The 19,765-nt window shown below is 55.4% G+C and overlaps 1 protein-coding gene across 3 annotated transcripts in view; it reads right to left on the bottom strand.

Moving 5' to 3' along the window:
• Positions 1-19,765, bottom strand: part of SMARCA4 (SWI/SNF related, matrix associated, actin dependent regulator of chromatin, subfamily a, member 4) — an 89,945-nt gene that overhangs the window by 27,517 nt on the left and 42,663 nt on the right. For all 3 annotated transcript variants that reach the window (XM_052643971.1, XM_052643972.1, XM_052643973.1), the window contains exons 16-25: positions 18,550-18,713; positions 14,333-14,399; positions 13,129-13,239; positions 10,899-11,141; positions 9,429-9,542; positions 8,753-8,860; positions 7,446-7,532; positions 6,395-6,441; positions 4,628-4,794; positions 1,696-1,859 (exon numbers count right to left, since the gene is read on the bottom strand). In XM_052643971.1, coding sequence (XP_052499931.1) covers positions 1,696-1,859; positions 4,628-4,794; positions 6,395-6,441; positions 7,446-7,532; positions 8,753-8,860; positions 9,429-9,542; positions 10,899-11,141; positions 13,129-13,239; positions 14,333-14,399; positions 18,550-18,713 — 1,272 coding nt within the window. The remainder of the gene's footprint in view (positions 1-1,695; positions 1,860-4,627; positions 4,795-6,394; positions 6,442-7,445; positions 7,533-8,752; positions 8,861-9,428; positions 9,543-10,898; positions 11,142-13,128; positions 13,240-14,332; positions 14,400-18,549; positions 18,714-19,765) is intronic.

Below are 19,765 nucleotides of genomic sequence, written 5' to 3'. Positions count from 1 at the left end.
CCAGTGCCTGGTGTGGAGCAAACGCCAGTAGAGTGGGAGGCACGGTGCCAACACGATCTGTGTCACCCCATGAGCCCAGTGCAGAGACAGGAGGGCGCCTACGGAATCCTGGGTCTGGGGCTGCGTGGAGCTGACCTGGAGATCTGCACCCCACAGGGCAGCAGAAGCCACACCTGGTGGACAAGCGTGGCTTGGCCCCACGGCTCGGCCTCCTGGTCAGCCTGTGTGATTCTTGGCAGGGAGGACCAGCACCTCACGATACACCCTGGCCCTGCCGTGTGTCTCATGACCTCCAATGCCTCCCAGTGTGGAGGAGGGGCTCCACAGAGGCCTCTCCCCCAGCTGCCTGCTGACGGGGAAAACAGCCCCACCACCTCTTAGCAAACAGGCCAGCCATGAAGTCCGGGTGGGAACCACTCCAACCCAGGCTGACGGCAGTGACCACCCCAGACGTTCGCTGGCATACAGGCTATGGTTCCCATGCTGATAACTAGAGCCACTGAGCGTGGGGAAGGGCACATTCACACCATCAACAGGAGCGAGAGCTGGGCAGCCTGATGGAGGCCAGTTTGGCAGAACCAACAAGAACATGACAGGGACAGGCCAGTGGGCCGAGATACCCCAGCTCTTGGTCAGCCTGGGCCTGGCCGGTGCTCCGAGGGAGGGACAAGAGGGCTCCATGAGAGGATACCGGTCAGGCTGAGAAACAGGAACCTGGACTCCTGCCAACTGGGGTTTGAGCTACAAGGCCTGGGGCCGCCATACACCAGGAAGGCTGGCCGCTGAGGATGCGCTGGGGAGAGGCCTGGTGCACTGGCATGGAAATGTGAACACGCCAGCTGTGGCAGGAAGAGACGCGCGCTGGAGCACGGCAGGCTCCTGCCAAAGCCAGAGCGGCTGTGTGTACAGAGGCAGAGGCTGGCGTGTGCTCAGAGTAGACGCGAGCGGCAGGGAGGGGAAACGCGCTTCCATTTGTTACTCCCAGTAACTGGTAGCGGCAGGGGAGGGGAAACGCACACTTCCATTTGTTACTCCCAGTAACTGGTAGCGGCAGGGAGGGGAAACGCACTTCCATTTGTTACTCCCAGTAACTGGTAGCGGCAGGGAGGGGAAACGCACACTTCCATTTGTTACTCCCAGTAACTGGTACTTGCGTTTGAAAGAACTACCGGCATGGAGCCCCGCGCAGGCGCGCGGACAAGACATCAGGGCAGCAGCGCGTGGAGCACACAAAGGAGCCCCCGTGAAGGGGGCCGGCGTGAGGGCTGGGCCAGGACACAGCCAGAAAGGGCCCCAGGACTAACGGGACCCTTACTACCAGCCCAGAGGACTGGGCCATTTTCCATTTTCTGTGCACATCTACGGGATGCCAGGATTGTTTTTTTCCCCCTTCTTTTGGAAGGTGCCACGTAGCTTGTGACAGCTCAGTCCCCAGACCAGGGACTGAACCCAGGCCGTCAGTAGTGGAAGCGTGGAGTCCTAACCACTGGACAGCCGGGGAATTTTCAGAAAAAAATTTTAAACTAACAGCGGAACATGTATTTTTTCATAATCAGAGCAAAGAATTAGTTTACTTTTGAGAAACTGCCCTCTGCACCTCTCTCCAGGCACTGCCAGGGCTCTCGGAAAAGGTCAGGAGGCCGCTGGACACTCACACCAGGGGCATGGTCACTGCCAGAGGGTGCGCGCTGTTACCTGGTGGGGGTTCCAGTCACTGTCAAATATGATCACAGTGTCAGCCGACTGGAGGTTCAGACCCAGGCCCCCGGCCCGGGTGCTGAGCAGGAAGATGAAGTACTCGGAGCCGGGCTCGTTGAAGGTTTTCAGCAGCATCCCCCGGTCCTCCGCTTTCGTGGTTCCTGCCGGGCGGGTAGACCAGACTTAGCAGGGCAACCGAGGGAGGAGACACAGAGGGACACCTGCATCAGGGAGCGGTGCTCACGCCCACCGCCTTCCAACCAATGGCTGTGGACCGTGACTGACGAGCAACTCAGATCCGGCTGACACTGCTGACCGCCAGTCTGCCCACCCAAGGAGAAAATGAGCCCCGCCGCGTGAACGGGGGTTGCTGCAGGCACTAGACAGGCAGGCGCTGCAGCACAGGGCTGGGACCCAGCAGACAGCCAGGCAACAGGCTGGCCCGAGCGCTGCTGTAACCAGCTGTCCAGGTGACGCTGCAGCGGCGCTGTTCCAGTGCGCCTCTCCGAACCCACGAGGGGCCTCTGGGTAGACACACGGTGCTGCCAGGGTAACGAGCGACTGGTCAGAGGCTGGAGCCTGCCTCCATGACCCTGTGGTGGGTTTTCTCCATTCACAAAGGGAACCGTCTATACAGGCAAGCACATGGGACTGTACAATGGGGATATGTCTCGCTGGGCAGGATGGCTCCCCGCTTCATGAAGCCACAGCAACTCGAATGTGAGGGCCCCGAGCATGATCCTCAGAGGGGCATCTAAGCTCCTCAGGCTCCTATCAACTCAAAGCAGAGGTGCCTCTGGTGAAACCAGGAGTCATTTTCGGTGCTGCTTCGAGCAACTCGCCTACACATCAGGATGAGCAGCACAGAGGCCCAAGGGCCACAGCGCCTGGGCTGTCCTGGCTCCTAGGAGGGGCTGAGGCCTCAGGCATGGCTGGGCAGGGCCGGGTCAGGGGTCTGCTCCGGTACCCCTGGCTGTACCCTCACTCTCAGCACTCTGACAGCAGAAGGTTCCGCTCCCCATGTCACTGAGCTCCCCAACCCTTTGCCACTCCTTCTGGGGGGCGGGGGGCAGAGAGGCCTGTGGGATCTTAGTTCCCTGACCAGGTATTGAACCCATGCCTCCGGCAGCAGGAAGATAAGAGTCCTAACCACTGGACCACCAGGAATTTCTTTCCGTTTCCACCCATGTGGCAGTGACCACATGAAATGCTAGAGACGCAACCATGGTCCAGCAAACGGAAGTCCTCACTTACACAGAGAACTCTTGTCATGGAGAGAAAAAGGGGTTGGGGGGCAAGTGGACAGATACTTGGGTGGGTGGGAACATGCTCTCAGCCTGTCCACTAGGGGGCGGTGTCACCATTGTGAAAGCTCAGACCCTACAGAGGCCAGCACTTGGGGCCACACGGGCCTTGACAGGGATGCAGCTTTCAGCCTCAGGACACGTGAGCACCTGACCAAAGCTGTGTTTGTAAAGGTTACCCTGGATGGAATTCTAAGAACAGCTGAAAGAAGGCAAGACGGAGATGCAGCAAAGGTTCTGGGCGGGAGTGGGAAGGGCCAATTCTGATGGACAGGTCCACCCAGCGATCACAAGTTAATGGTCTGAAAACCCACAGTACCACTAGAGGCACCGAGAAACACACAGCAGGGGCAGAGAGGTTTGGGGTGTCCAGCCATGGATGGATGCAGCTGGTACCGAGCTTAGACAAAGTCTTGCAGAAATGTGGTCTACCCCACGCTTCTTACCTGTGTTTACCCCAGTGGGTCTCAAGTCTCTTTTTCCAAATGTTATTTTTTGATGTGAATTAGTTTTTTAAAAGTCCTTACTGAATCTGTTACAGTGTTGCTTCTGTTTTATGTTTAGTTTTGGGGGTCCCAAAGCACATGGGAATCTTAGCTTCCGACCAGGGATTGAACCTGCACCCCCTGCACCACCTTGCGTTGTAAGGTGAAGTCTTAGCCACTGGACCACCAGGGAAGTTCCCCCAAGTCCATTTTTTCTTGAGAGCCCCATTCACTCCATCTTAGGGAGAGCAAGGGGCTCCCTCTAGGGCCGTCCTGGTCAGCTGACACGTGTCGGATCAGGAGTCCTACACACTGTCAGCGCTGTGCTCAGCCGGACTCCCTTGTGCTGGCAAGGCAGGAACCGGGCTTCTGATGGTCACAGGCCAGTGTGGTTCCCAATGGACAGGCCCCTATCACCCCTGCAACATCTGGATCCCTCCATCCCGCCCTTTCCTGCTTCTCTCAGTGCTTGTGGTTCCGGCATGGATAGGTCCAATTTCAGCTCCAGAGCCACTAGGGCAGTGGAGAGGGGGGCATGTCACTCACAGCAGTCGAATGAAAGCTCACTCCAGACCCCTGGGGGAAAAGACAAGCTGCTTCTCTGCGGGGACACTGTGTCTGCCCAGTGTTGGGGACACCCCAATTTCTGTGGGTGGAAGAAAAGCCTGGAAGGGATGCCTGACAATGATGCCAACGTGGAGGACAAAGGAGCCGAGAGCCCCAGAAAAGCTCCTCTAACACCAACTGGGTACCTGGATCCGGCTGTGCCTGAGGCAAGCTTACCCTTAAAGTTCAGTTATGTGAGCCCATTAAGGCTTTCTTCTCTGCGCCCACAGGATATAAGTTTCTGTCACTTCCCACTAAAATTAGTCTATGGGGTAGGCGTTAGCCACTGGACCCAGTGTTACGGCTCAAGGACTTTAAGCCTTGTGTCCAGGAGACCAGCACAATATCCCCAGGACCCCTCCCAGTGCCACAAGCCTACGTCACTGAGCATGCCACTGTGTCCACTCCCAACATTAGACCTGGAATCTCTGGGCCTTGCCCTGCCTCACGGGGGAGGGCAAACCCACCAGAAGTTTCAGCAGCAGCGAATAACAAGGCCCTTTCAAACACATCTCTCTCCCCAGCCACACTCACCATCGAGCCTGAGGTATTTAAAGCCGCGATATGCAAAATAGTCTTCCATGATGGTCATGAGGGAGGTCATCTGACAGAAGAGCAGCACTTTGTGGTTGGTGGCCCGGAGTTTGGGAAGAATTCTATCGAGCAGCTCGAATTTCCCTGAGGCTCGGTACAGGTCCAGCCTGGGGAGGGTTGGGGCGGGGAAGGACACACAGGACGTGAACCACAGTGCCCTGAAGGCGGGCAGAGGACATGTGTTCCCACCCACTACCTGACCAGTCCTGGGTGGGCTGGCCACCAGGTCCAGGGGCACGTGAATGTCTCCCTTGGCAGACTACCCAGCCCCCAAAGTTTCAGCAGAGCCATTCCAATTCAACTAAAACAAACTCAGGCCACCGTAAGTCAAGTGAGAGTGTTAATCGCTCAGTTATGTCCAACTTTCTGACTCCATGGACTATAACCCACCAGGCTCCTCTGTTCTTGGGATTCTCCAGGCAAGAATACTTGCCATTTCTTTCTCCAGGGGATTTTCCTGACCGGAGATCAAACCCCAGTCTCCTGCATTGCAGGCAGATTCTTTACCATCTGAGCCACCAGCGAAGCCCCCCCGGGTTAAGGGTGACTGTGGAATTACGGAGCAACTAGGATCTTCGTAAGAGTGAGAAGAAGGGCTTAGGGCCACATGGCTTTGGTCATTCATTCTCCGTTTACAGTTATGGAAACTGAGGCTGGGGGCAGTGTGACATGGCTGCTGACCTGCCAGGGCCCAGACTCAAGGCCAGGTCTGTGGGACCCCATTATGTAATTTGATACAAAAAAACGACACAGCAAAAGGACCTTTGCTCTTTCATTCAGGGTTCCTGCTCTAAGAAATAGTTTACTATCCCAGAGAAGTGATGGTGGCTTTTGCGCTGAGAATGTTTTAAGAGTGAAACCTTGAGGCTACATCCGAGCCCGATGCTAAGGCCGAACCATGCTGGGGCTGCACTTTACAAACAATACTGGGGAAAACACCTCCACAGCAAGCTGGGTGGCACATTGTATAAAAAGTGTCTTTCTCCTGGTGGGCAGAGTTTAGGCTCAAGAGTGTTGAGGGAAGCTGTCATGGGTCACAAAGCCCAGAAGTGGAAGAGTGGGACCTGGAAGCCATGTCTGGTCAACTCTCAAATTGCAGATTTTTTTTAAATTTGGCTGCACTGAATCTCAGAGAAGGCAATGGCACCCCACTCCAGTACTCATGCCTGGAAAATCCCATGGACGGAAGAGCCTGGTGGGCTGCACTCCATGGGGTCGCGAAGAGTTGGGCATGACTAAGCGACTTCACTTTCACTTTCATGCACTGGAGAAGGAAATGGCAACCCACTCCAGTGTTCTTGTCTGGAGAATCCCAGGGACGGGGGAGCCTGGTGGGCTGCCGTCTAAGGGGTCACAGAGAGTCGGACACAACTGAAGAGACTTAGCAGCAGCAGCAGCAGCAGCACCGAGTCTTAGCTGCAGCATGCAGGATCTTTAATTGTAGCAGGTGCAATGTAGCTTCCTGAACAGCGATCGAACACAGGCCCTCCGTATGTGGAGCACAGTCTTCACCACTGAACCACCATGTAAGTCCCTCAAAGTGCAGAATTTTTATTCTCTTCTTTGGGCTCATCTATGTTATTTAAGTTTTTTACCAGGAATATACTGCCTTCGAAAGCAGACAACTATGACAACAGAAACAAGTCAGCCGCAGAGAGAAACACAGCGGACCATCCATCCACCCCGTTAAGTGAGGGAGAGTCTCACCCTTGGACGATGCCGCCAGTAAACCCCAAGTGCTCGGAAAAGGACTCCTGTAATGGAACGAGATGCGGGTCAGTGAGGGCAGGAACAGGTTTCCCAGCCCCATGCCTCCGAGCCCACCCACAGCAGCTTAAGACCACACAGAAGTGCTGACGACAGCTTTTCTACCCCACCGACATGCCTTCCCATAGGGTCTTAACCACCGAAGGTGCACACAAGGCACCTGACATCTTCTTTGGAGCACCGAGACGGAATTGTCAGGGGATTTGCGATGACCCTGAAACTTTATGCCAGAATGTGCAGACATATATGTGCTTTTCATTTAAATTTATTTGACTTTTTTGGTCGCAACATGTGGCATGTGGGATCTTAGTTCCCGGACCAGGGATTGAACCTGCACCCCCTGCAGTGAAAGCATGGAGCCTTATCCACTGGACCATCAGGGAGGTCGTTGTGTGTGCTTTTCAGAAGTAAGAATCCAGATTCTCAAGTGTTCTGAGGCCCAGAAAGGTCATGGCTGGAGCTGTCATGAAGAAGGACACTGCTCTCCACACGCTGACCTGGGATGGCCCCACACACCGCCGAGTGCGAAAGGCTAGTAGCCAATCAGCAGGGGCGGTATGACCGCTCCCACCCTGGGTGGGAAGCAATTCCAGAGAACAGCCTGGAAGGCTTCGTGGTCATCCGAGGTGGGACTTTCATTTCTCTCACATACTTCTTTTCTCTTTCCTTTATAAAAAAAATTTATGTGCTCTTTCTGGCTACCACAGGGCATGCAGGATCTTAGTACCCTGACCAAGAATCAACCCCATGCCCCTGGAGTGGAAGCACAGAGTCTTAACCATTGAGCCACCAGGAGAGTCCCTCTCATATTTTCCTACACTGTTTGGATTCTTCACAATAAGGACTTGCAGAGAGAATCTCAGTAAGAAGGCAAATGTACGTGCATCATCTAGTTACAAACTCTTCATCTTTAAAGCTGCAGAGAGAAGCACCCCGGCTCTGCTGGGGAAGCAGGGCCTCGCGTGGGCTGAGGCCCACCCCTGGGCCTCACCTCGATGTGCTGGAACATGTACGGGTGGTTGCAGATCTTCCTCAGCTGCATGATGGTGTTCATCAGGGTCTTGGTACCACCTTTGCCCTGAGGAGGCACAAGTGAAAGGGAGAGTCGCTCTGTGGTGTCCGACTCTTTGTGACCCCAAAAACTATACAGTCCATGGAATTCTCTAGGCCAGAATATTGGAGTGGGTAGCCTTTCCCTTCTCCAGAGGATCTTCCCAACCCAGGGACCAAACCCAGGTCTCCCGCATTGTAGGCGGATTCTGGACCAGCTGAGCCATAAGAAGCTCCCAAATTGGTCTTGTCTAGGGTGGGGTGTGGGTGGGTGTGGAAGGAGGACGTAGGGGGAGGCAGGGCTTGTGGAGCTGGCTCCTCCTGGGGCTCAGAAGCCAGCACGAAGTCAGCGCTTGGGGAAGCAGAGACCCCTGGGCACCCTGGAGGGTGGAGAGTGAGGGGGGGCCAGGCCAGCAAGACGGAAGGGACTGGCAAAGCGCTGAGGCCAGATCACAAACACTCTGTGATTCATAAGGCCAGCTGCGCAGGCACTGGGACAGTCCCTGGGGCCTGCAGCCAGATGGGCCGTGACGGCTGAGGAAGACCTCTGGCTTCGGGATGAAGGAAGGATGCAGGGGCGGGTGCGTGGGCAGAAAAGTAAACCGGGAAATGGGCTGTCACAATAGCCCAGGTGAAGAGCCCAAACCAAACATGTGGGGGAGGAAACGGGGAGGCCAGGAGAGGCTTGAGGCACAGAGATGAGGGACCTGAAAGGATGATTTCAGTCCCGGTGAGAAGAGGGCTGTTAGGGGAGGCCCGGGGCCTCAGAGAGGCCCAGGAGGTAGCAGCCCACCTGGCCCCCACTCCTCTCCATTATAAATGAACATCACCCCAAGTTCACGTAAGGAGGGGGCCAGTGGCTGTGGCTTGTCGGGAAGATGGGACGCGCCTGAATGTTCTAACTGCTATGGTCCATGCTGGATCCTCACTGCTAACAGATGCACCCACAGGAGCCAGCATTTCATGAACAGAGGACCCTAGACTGCTGACTGGGAGGCTCAGGCCCCCCTGAAAAGAGGCCCTCAGCCCCTGCTCCCTTAGCCTTATGGACCGGACCGAACCACTTCAGCTATGATCTAAACCAGGGCCGGTCAACGCCCTCAGGATCACAACCAGACGGGGCCTTGGTCACAAAAATCACCTCCCAGGAGGAGAAAGCCTGCTGGTTCCCACGCACCCAGCTGCTCCCAGGCCGCCCACTTGCCCGCCCGCCATGGACACCCAGGTGGGACAGGGGCCCGGGCCCACCTTCTTGTCCTTCTCGGAGCCGTCGGTCAGCAGCACCCCCTTGGCCTGCATGTGCCGATAGAGCACGCGCTGCAGGGCTGACATGTCGCACTTGATGACGTACTCCACCTGCGGGCACACGCCGCCGTCAGCTGAGCCCAGGCCCCAGGGCCCAGCCTGGGCCCGACTCTGAGCTCCCAGCCTCTCGGGCACCCTGGGCCCTGGCCTCTGATCACGGCACACGAGGGTGATGGTGAAGAGCCCCCACACCCAGGGCATGAGGGAAGCTGTGCTGCAGTATATGCACGGGGCTACAAATGTGGGGGCTTCCTGGGCCAGAGGGGCAACACAGCTTTCTCTCAAAGGCTGCCCCTCAGCCGGCCCAGGAACAAACAGCAAGAGTGACATGAGGGGTGACTGGTGCGGACCCAAAGCCCCCTCAGGGGAGACGGGAGGGGCCACTACAGGCCAGCAGGTGGGACTTAGCTGGCCCGCAGCACACCTGCCTTGCACTTTCAGAGACCCGTGGAGGTGAGCAGCCATCCCCAGGTGAGACTGACTCCTGAATGCTGAGCAAGATAGGGCCAGGCTGGGGGACTCTAGAGAGCTGCCCAACTGGGACCGCCCCCTTGGGGTGACCCCCACACAATGCTGAATGCTGCATTAGAGCTCCCTCCACTCAAAGTAAACACAGCACCTTTTCAGGCAACTGAGCCTCCACCTCCTTCTTGAGCCGCCGGAGCAGGAAGGGCCGCAGCACTTTGTGGAGACGACGGATGATGAGGATGGTTTCCTCCTCGTTCAGGTCCACCTGGCACCCCAACGAGACATGCAAGCCAAGTGTTACCTCCAGGGGAGCAGCGACGCGTGGGCAGGGCCACCTGGTGTCGCCCTGCACTTGGCGCCCCCTTTCGAGGCGGCTCTATGCTTTATGAGACCTCAGCGGGGCACCCTCTTCCTGTGGAAAACTGCAAGGACCTGAGACCTTCCATGGAAGTCCTGGGACACGGAGGCGAAGCCCCCAGGGCACCGAGAAACACGGCAGCACGCTGAGCGGCCTCCCCAAGAGTGACACAAACTCACGTGTCTGGATCCTGAGAACATGTCCAAAGGGAGCCTGGCCAGCACTGTGGGGGTAACATGGACAGAGCGCATGGTGTAAACTGGGGGTGCTCTACTGGGAGCCCCAATACCCTCTCATTTCAGTCTCCATTGGAGATGGATAGAAAGGCTGCTCTCCTGTGGACCTGCTACTCTGATCAAAATCTGAATTAAAACAATTTTTAAGTGAATAAGATGACATTTGAATTTTTTTCTTTAGGACCCTTTAGAAGAGCTTTTACTCAACTTGAAAATAGGTGAAACCATGGCATTTGTTCCCTTGCTCTTTGGGTGGGGATCCTAGAAGTCTGAAAACTGGCGGTTTAATTATGAGACCCTTGAAAGGGCCTCAGTTTCTCCTCTAAGAGGGCTTCTGCCTCAGCCAGTGCCAAGGAGGGGGGATCCCAGGGACGATGCAGAGGTCCCCCCGTAAGAGCATGGTGGTCCCAACTGTCCCAGACCTGAGGAGAATCTCCTAACTAGGGACCAGTGGGCTGGGCGTTGCCTGCCGGGCGAGGGGGCTCTTCGTCCACCCTGCGGTTGAGCCCACCTCCTCAGTACAAGGCTCAGGCCACCAACCTCCTTCAACAGAAAACAGCTGGCCCACAAGCAGACTACCAATTCCACCCACAGCCAGACAGATGTGAGGGATACGAGCCACAGCCCACAGCCTTTTATTTTCTTTAAAAGGGGCAGGATCTGACCACTCTCTTCACTGAAACAACCAGAGGTGCCCATTGCCCTCAGGGTGAGAATTAAACTCCCCTCAAGCCCTCCAGCTGCACCTTCACACCTCAGGCCCTGCTGTGCCATGTCCCTGCTCTGTGCCTGAGGCACAGGGTCAGGGAAGCCCCAAGGATCTCCTGAGATTTCTCTGCCCCTCTCTGGTGGCAGGGTTGCCATGTATGTGGCCAGGCCGTTTGTGGTGCGCACTCCGTCCACAACCACCTGGGGAAGCCAGCTGGGCCAGGACCGTCAGCTCGGACAGTCCTTGGAGCTGCTTGTGGCCGAAGACCACAGCTCCCCGCCCCGCCCCCTTCCACCACGTGGCCAGCAGCTTGCCCACCTTCTCCCCGGTCATGGCGAAGGGCGCGTTGAACCACTGCTCGAAGGTGCTGCAACTCTTGAAGATGGTGGGCAGCAGGAAGTTGAGCAGTGCCCAGAGCTCGGGCAGCTTGTTCTGCAGCGGTGTGCCTGTCAGCAGCAGGCGGCGGGGCGCCACGTAGTGCGTGTTGAGGACCTGCGTCAGCTTGCAGTGGTGGTTCTTCATGCGGTGGCCTTCGTCCACGATCATGTACTTCCAGCGGATCTGAGGGCCGAGAGCGGGTGGTCAGGAGAGGACAGGCGGCGGGGCTGTCCCCTGGGTGAGCAGCTCAGTGCCACCAGGCATGAAGGCTCCGGGCAGCACGGCCCAGCAGGGTGGGGAACGTGAGCACGATAGCATCAGAGGAAGGGCCAGCGCCCCGAGGGGCAGACGCATACTGCAGCTCCGTGGCGTGTGGGAGGGTGGACAGGTGGACAGGGAGACGGCTGGGAGCTGCTGTCAGGTAAACAGAGCTGGTGAACAGAGCTAAGTCCAGAGGAGAACTTTGGTTTTCCAGGAAAATTACATAAGCCAAGTATCTGGCATAGAGAAAAAAAATCCTAAATAATACACAGCCTGATGATCATAGGTCCTTGGGGTAGGATCGAGAGGGGACATGGTTTGGTAACAGGTATGTTTCAATCTGGCTTTCCTGGTGGCTCAGAAGGTAAAGAATCTGCCTGTAATGCAGGAGACACAGGTTCGATCCTGGGTTGGGAAGATCCCCTGGAGAAGGAATTGGCAATCCACTCCAGGGTTCTTGCCTGGGACATCCCATGGACAGAGGAGCCTGGCGGGCTACAGCCCATGGGCATTGGACATGACTGAGCAACTAAATGTTTCCAGTCAGCAGGTCGTGGCTCGGAGGCAGGGAGGCACAGCTGGGGGCAGACTGTGCTGTGGGGGCACCGCCTCTACTGCAGAGCCTAGCAGTGGTCGCTAGCCAATGGACACGGGCTAGACGCCAACTCTAACTGCGAGTTAGGTTGGTTAGGCAGGGGCTGCAGGTATAAACCCGTTTACATGCGACTGTGATGCCCTTCAGAGCCACTCGGGCCTTGGCATCTAGCTCCCGGGGACCAAGCACGGCCCAGCTGAGGCCCTGCACATCAGGTGTCCCAGAGGAAAAAGGCAGGACTGACTAGGGCAGGGGGTAGCAGCCCTTTCCCACAAGTAACCCCCATGGTGCGGGGTTTACACTGATTAAAGCCACTGTCAGACGCACAGGATATTCAGAGCCCTGTTCTCGTGTCTGGGATGGGCCTGGGTCTGTCCTGGGTCAGAAGGGTGACCCACAGCACAAGCCCTAGGATAAGCAGGCTGGATGCCAGCTCCCTGGGTCTCTCAGTTTCCTTACCTGTAGCTCAGAGATGCATATCAAGCACTGAATGTCGTCAGTATGAACATGCCCCACAGGTGGGGGTTAATGTGTAAAACGCTCTAGCCCTGGACTTCCTCCCCTATGCGGTCAGCGAGGCCAGATGCGGCAGCTCAACCCCTCCCCACCCCAGGAAAAGAGCTTTCTGGAGGCAAAGGACTGTGCCTGACTTACAGCTGGGTCATAGTATATTCTTAGTCACTCACTGGTGGCCCAACTAGAGCCACCTTCACAACCGAGTCAGCCAAGAGGCTGACCAGCCGCACAGCACCCACTAAACACACCAGCTCAGTGGCTCAAGGCTGATGGGACACACAGGACCTCAGAGCACGCGGCCCTGAAGGCCGGACCCCACCTGCTTCGCAGGCTGCTTTCCTGTAGGCTGGGGTGGGAAGACACAGCCACCAGGGAGGCAGGTCCGAGGCCTCTAGAGACAGGTGGAGATGGGGGAGGGGCTCAACATGGCCCTGTGAGGGACACGGCAGGCCGGACGGGACGGCTGGGAGGCATCGCAGATGACCAGTCTCTTTGGGCAGGAGCCCCGAGAAGCTGGTCCACGTGCTGTGTAGATGGTGCCAGTCTCTGGACGTGATCCAGGGCAAGCCTGGGAACGCACAGTCAGAGAAGCAAACCCCAAGCCACCTTGACTGAGGCCTTTCATACCCACAGAGCAGCTGTCCTTACACATATGCAGGGGATCACTAACCAATGACTTGTGGGGGGTCTAAGAAGATGAGAAGCGTGACCCATGAATGACCAGCCTGGGCAGGACCACAGGTGCCTGGACAGCACGTGATGGGCTGAGCTGCCTTGTTTTACAGGCGAACACGCTACCTTTGCAAGGATGTGCTTGTCCTTAATGATGTACTCATATGTCGTCAGCAAGACGTTGAACTTGCCGCTGCGGAGCTGGGGGACGAAAGCACGTCTGGCTGCTGGGGAGCCCTGTGAGGGACAGAAGACGCACACGCCTCAGCCCCCAAGTCCTGGGGCCCTGGTAAGGCCGAGAACTGGCAAAGGCTGCTGGCCCTCTCCTGACTCCACCCCAGACCGCTACCCTCCCCAACTTGGCCCTCAAGCAGCTGTCCCTCCCTCGACTCCACCCCCAGACTGCTCCCCCTCCCTGACTCCACCGTCCACGCAGAGGGCCTCACGCAGGGAGCAGAGAGGCATGCAGGCCCTGGGTGGCTTGCAGCCTGCACCTCCACCTGCCCCACTCCTGGTGGGCAACCAGCTCCGCTTCCCGTGCCTGCCTCCTCCTGGGTCCCCACTCAGGCCACTGTGTCTCCCACACAGGTGCAGTCCACGGTGACCATTCCCTAAGGGCAACTCCGGCTTCTCCCTGGTTAGCAAATCTGTCTGGTTCCCTGTTTTAAGCTCACTGCTCCTGACAGACTGAGTTGTACTCATTCCCAGAAGCTCTTTTTCCTTAAAAAAATTTTTTTAAACTAGAGTATAAGTTGCTTCGTTCCCAAAAGCTCTTGGCAGCAGGACAACATTTAGTTTCTCAAATGCACCAATTTCTCCCCGCACATGCTGTCGTCTCTGCCAGGACCCGCTTCTTCCCATCACAGGGCTGAGAGCTCCACAGCAGAGTGGCGAGCCTGGAGCCGGGAGCCCTGCGGCCAAGGGCATGACTGAGCTCTGCCAGCGAGTGGCTGCGTGAGGCACCCCGCGCCCCCGCACAAGGACAGGAGGCACTATCAGCCCCCGTGCATAGGTGAACTGGTCTAGAGATGGTGAGGACAGTGAGCAGCCCATCACACAGCAACAGCTGTGTGACACTCACTGAGTCTGCCTATGTGGACAGGTCCAGAGCTCAGTAGGTGTAACAAACATCAGGCGAGGGCATTCACACCAGCACAGTCCACACTGAGTCCAGAACTTGGCAAAAGCATCCCTCCTCGAAATGAAATGACCCAAGCCCCCACGTGGACGACCTAAGAAGGTACGCACACGTGCGTCCTGTCATTAATGCAGGTCAACATCCCTCTATACCCACCCCCACCCACGCCCACCTCCTCAGGTGGCAACGTACCTTGTAGGACACCTTCACCACGGAGGGGGCCCACTTGTCAAACTCGTAGGCCCAGTTGGAGAGGGTTCTGGGGGAAACACGGAAGGGGCAGTCAGGTACTAGTTCTGGCATCAGCCTCTCGCTGTCCACACTGACGTCCGTGAGGATGCGAAGGCTGATGTGGCCGTGATCCTGGCAGGGTAAACTTCCAATAATTTGCATAATGATTTCCCCTTTAAGGAGGTAGCACTTAACTGCCCACCTATTACGTGTGGGCTAAATTGAGTATCTTTTCCCAGAATACAGTATGGAAAGGGGAAGAAACAGTACTTCACAGTGGAGATGCCTGCCACACACACTACCCCAGCCACGTAATCAAGGTCAACCACCAGCGTGAAGCGTCACGTTGACACCAACTGCCCCCATGATGAGTTCAGAGGCGGGCTTCAATTCTGATCTTTGAACCCGAAATCCATCATCCCATCTAAGGATGAGAAAATCACCAAACAGACCCAGGTTGAAGTACCTCCTATAAAACACCTGACCAATCTCCGCAAAATCATCAAGGTCACTAAAGTTATGCAAAGTCTGAGGAACAGTCACAGACCAGAAGAGGCCTGAGGAGATGTGAAGGGTAAATGCCACATGGGCTCCTGAGACTGAAAACAGAAATCAGGGCGAGACTAGCAAAATCTTCATAAAGTTTACGTAAGGTACCGTGTTCAGTTACACTCTCACTATATATCTAACGGGCCAGTGGGGATTCCTCATTTGTGACAAACGTAACAGGGTCACGTAAGATGTGATCAACCACAGCCACTTCCTCAGTGGTGCACTGATTAAGACTGCGCTTCCAGTGCAGAAGGGCACGGGTTCAATGCCCAGTCAGGGAACTAGATCCCACGGGGAGGCCAAAAACAAACACACAAGCAAAAGAGATGTGATCAGCCACAGGGGGAACCAGAGGAAGGTACCAGGAGCTCTGGGTACCATCTTTCCAACTTTTCTATAAAGCTGACGCTATTCGACAGTAAGCAAACCATCACAAGGCAACAGCGGGGACGTGCTGAAAGGACATAGTAGTCTTCCCTGGAAAATCCCATGGACAGAAGAGCCTGGTAGGCTGCAGTCCATGGGGTCACAAAGAGATGGACATGACTGAGCGACTTTACTTTCACTTTCTTTCTTCAGCAAAATCCTTAATGAGCCTACGCTGCTATGAAGAACTAAACCATTAAACTATTACACGGGGGAGAAGAGACAGCTTTCCCTTGCAGTGGATTCCAAGACTGCGGAAGGAACACTGGAAAGAGAAAACCTTGCCTGGGCACTTTCCAGGCGATCATCATTTCAGGCAAGTTTCTGATAGATGTCGAAATTACAGAGAAGAGTATGATGAGAAATGGGATAGTCACAGAGTTTCTCAGTATCTTCCCATGGGATACTTATAAATCACAAAGGAAAACGCTTACGTTTGCACGGGAAAACCAGCAGGCACCACAAAAGGAGAACAAACCGGGGACTTCCCTGGTGGTCCAGCGGTTATGACGCCATGCTTCCACTGCAGGGGGCAAGGGTTCGAGCCTTGGTCGGGGAACTAAGATCCCTCGTGCTGCACCATCCGGCCAAAAGATAAAAGGACAGACCAAAGTGACGCTCTCCTGTTGTGGAGCCCTGGACTTGTGGCCTCTGATGTGAAGCCTCAGGAAGGGCACAAGAGCGCCTCCTGGAGGTTCTTGCCAGAATTCCAGAAAGAAGGACACATCATATGAGCCCTAAGGAGGGACCGTCTACCAAACACCTGCCCGGGATTCAGGCTCACGAAGGTCAAGAAGAACAAAGCCGAGCTGGGCAGCTGTCACAGAGACATCACAACACACGACAACAAAAGGCAGGGGAGGGACCCTGGACAAGAAAAAGGTCTTCAATGGGGCAACTGACAACATCTGAACCGTGTCTCCGGAGTCACTAACAGTTAGTGATGATTTATCACCGCGCTGTTACTAGCCTGGTGTTAAAACTGTCCTAAGGCGATGTGAGCTCTGGGAGGCCAGGTAGAAGGTGTGCAGGAACTTTTTAAGCTGCTTTTGCAGTTGTTTGTAAGTCTTAAAAAATTTTCAAAATGAAAATTAACAACTGGTATCTCATTGTAGTTTTGACGTGCATTTCTCTAGCTATTAGAGATGCTGAACAGTTTGTCATGTGCTCAGCGCCTTTGCTGTCTACCTGAAACCGTCACAACATTGCTAATCGGCTATACTCCCATACAAAATAAAGTTTAAAGAAACATATGCCAAAAAAGAGATAAACCATGGGACCTCCCTGGCAGTCCAGTGGTTAGGATTCCATGCTCTCATTGCTGAGGGTATTGAGAAGCTCTATGACTATCCACTTTCTCATCTATGATCCCAAAAACAGCAAGGTGCAGCCAAGAAAAAACAAACCCAGTCTGTAGCATAGCACGCTAGACACGGAGCTATTCTGGTGGAGATGAAGTCCCACCTAAACAGAAGGGAGGGGACAGGGCCCTTGGAGAGCTGTGGACAGTACACAGGTGAGGGCCACGGGCACTGACAAGAAGATTTACACCACCATGAGCAAGAGAAAGCAAAGGGGGAAATCAACTTCTCCCAGTAAACTGTGGAGGCTCCTGAGGCCCCTCAGCCATGGGTGCATGGCGTCTGGAGGCCTGGCCGTCTTCCTGGCAGGAAAGTATGTTCCCATGGGCTGGGGGATGAGGACATGGTTTCCCATCACCCGCCTCGACAGCTGACGTGGCCCCTACTGCACACTGGGCCAAAGGCAAGGGCTTCCCTGCACACACTCAGGCCTGGCCACATCAGAGCAGACCATCCCCTGGGCCCGCAGCTGGACTGCCGCCTAACATGTGACTGGAACCAGGTCAAGGACAGCCAGTCCCAGGACTTCTGGAAAAACCCTACAGGCAGAAGAACCATCGTGTGTCATACGCAGAGCTAGGAAGAGGCAGCCCCGGAGTGGCTAAGGAATCTCAGCTCCAGAAGCATATCTGTGGGGAGGAAGAGGCTGGTACCACCAAGAGACTGCAAGTGAGCGCTTCCACAGGATGCCATTCAGGTACCAGACACCACAGCTGAGCATCTGTGGTGCCTGGACTGGGCTGGAATGCAACCGGTAGAGCTCAGAGCCCTAGCAGGATGCGGAAACAGCACCTGAACAAACACCAAAACTCCATGCTTTTAGTGGGGGGTTATCTGACTCCCGTGACAACCTGGAGTGGAACCTGCTGGTTGAAGGACTTGAAGAGGACACCAAGGACAGCCTATGAGAGTTGCCCCAACAGGGATCATATGGGCAGGCACCCCAGAACCTGCCCTTCCTCTACCCTGTGCCTTGAACCCAGAAGCAGGCAGCCGTGCGCTGGGTGTGTCCCCCTAGAATTCACATGCAGACATCTTCATACCCAGAGCCCAACTATGTTTGGAAATAAGATCTTTAAAGAAGTCATCAAGGGACTTCCCTGTGGTCCAGTGGTTAAGAATTCACCTTTTGAGGCAGGGAATGTGGGTTTGATCCCTGGTCCGGGAACTAAGATCCCACATGCTGCAGGGCAACTAAGCCCGTGCTCCACAACTACTGAGCCAGCCGCAACTACAACCCGATGCAGGGCTTCCCTGCTGGGTCAGTGGCAAGGAGTCCGTCGGCCAATGCAGGAGACACAGGTTCAATCCTTGATCCAGGAGAATCCCACACGCCGCGGAACAGCTAGACCTGTGCGCCGCAACTATTAAGCCTGTGCTCTAGCGCCTGGGAGCACTAGAGAGAAGCCCGTGTGCCCCAACTACTGGGGGTGTGAACCACAGCAAAAAGCCCGCACGCTGCAACAAAGATCCTGCATGCCGCAACTAAGACCTCACTCAGCCAAGTAAATAAATATTAGAAAACAAAAAAAAAAGGTAATGAATAAAAATGAGGTCCTTAGGGTGAGCGCTAATCCAAGACTATATGACTTCCTTATAAGAACAGGAAATGAGGGTGCAGACACACAGAGGGAAGGCGAAGTAAAGACAAGGGGAGAAGACCCCGTCTGCAAGGTCAGGAGAGAGGCCTCAGGGGAAACCAGGCCTGCGGACACCCTGGACCCAAACTCGGGCTTCCAGGGAAGTAGGGCCTGTGGTGAGGCCACCCAGGCTGTGGTCCTTTACGAGGGTGGCCCGGACAAACTAATACATGGGTGTCTGAGTTCAGGCGGCACTCACGAGAGGGGCACTATGATGAGGAAGGGCCCGTTGATGCGCTTGTGCTCCATGAGGTACGTGATGAGCGCGATGGTCTGGATGGTCTTGCCCAGGCCCATCTCGTCAGCCAGGATGCCGTTCAGGTTGTTGTTGTACAGGGACACCAGCCACTCCAAGCCTTTGATCTGCAAGGACAAGCGGCCAGAGCTGAGGCCCAGGTGGGGCGTGGGAGGGCTCCCTGCGCTTCGGAGACTCCCGAGCTCCAGCCCAGCCAGGGACCACCCGCCGCCATGCTCACTCGGCATCGTGCTCTGGGCACACTCTCTTGTATCCCACTCGGCCCCATCTCACACTCCTCTCTCTGGAATCACAGGGCTGCTGTGCTCATGAGAGACATGTATGAAACATCCTTTCCAGGCACATGTTTAAACTGTTAAATCTCTGTCACTGCCAGATACCAAGCCACACAGCCCACTGGGACCAGCCTGCCCTCAATGTGTGACTCTGGATTCAGGGGAGCCTTGGGGCATCAGGGTAACGAGTGCACCACACGACTAACTGCCTCGACAGCATCTCAAGATGAAGTGAAAGGTTTCCAAAGCTTGCAAAGCTTTCTGCCACAGGCAGTTAGAAGACTGTCCTCAAGGAAAATCTAGAAAGTTTCCTAACAGATTAAGTAAGTCGTGGCCATGTTCTGATTTCTGTGATTACATAGGCCTCTCTGGAAACTTCTACTGGTCACAGGATTTACCTTTGGAACCTGATGTCAGCAGAGGTGCTGAGAGTGCTTGTAAGGAAAGGTGGGGTTCAGGGGTTACCAGCACACCGAGCAGCAGAGAGCGAACGTGTTCTTTGGTTGGAGGTATGCTAGCTCTCTCCTGGGAGCTGAGATGAGCTGAGGGTAAGGGGCCACAGTCACAGAAAAAGAAATTTCTATGATGAGCAGTTTCCTTTCTTGGCTGCTCCAGGCCAGGCCCTGACACAGAGCTTTAGAGTCATGATCACGTGACCCTCACAGGCCTGCATTTCTGAGAAGGACGGACTACGTCTAGAGCTGCCAGGCTCTCCCCACTCGCTGCCTCACATCGCACAGAGCCCCCATGGCCCCACACCTGGGTCCCATTCTGGCTCAGCCATTCCCAAACCATGTGATTTTTTTTTTCTTTATTACTATTTTGTGTTGGTTTTTGCTGTACAATATGAATCAGTCATAAGTATATACATATTCCCTCCCTCT

Source organism: Budorcas taxicolor, chromosome 7 (genome assembly GCF_023091745.1).
Source record: "Budorcas taxicolor isolate Tak-1 chromosome 7, Takin1.1, whole genome shotgun sequence".
NCBI classification, from domain to species: Eukaryota; Metazoa; Chordata; class Mammalia; order Artiodactyla; family Bovidae; genus Budorcas; species Budorcas taxicolor.
Note: the sequence above shows the minus strand (reverse complement) of the source record. Positions and strands in the feature narration are given on the sequence as shown.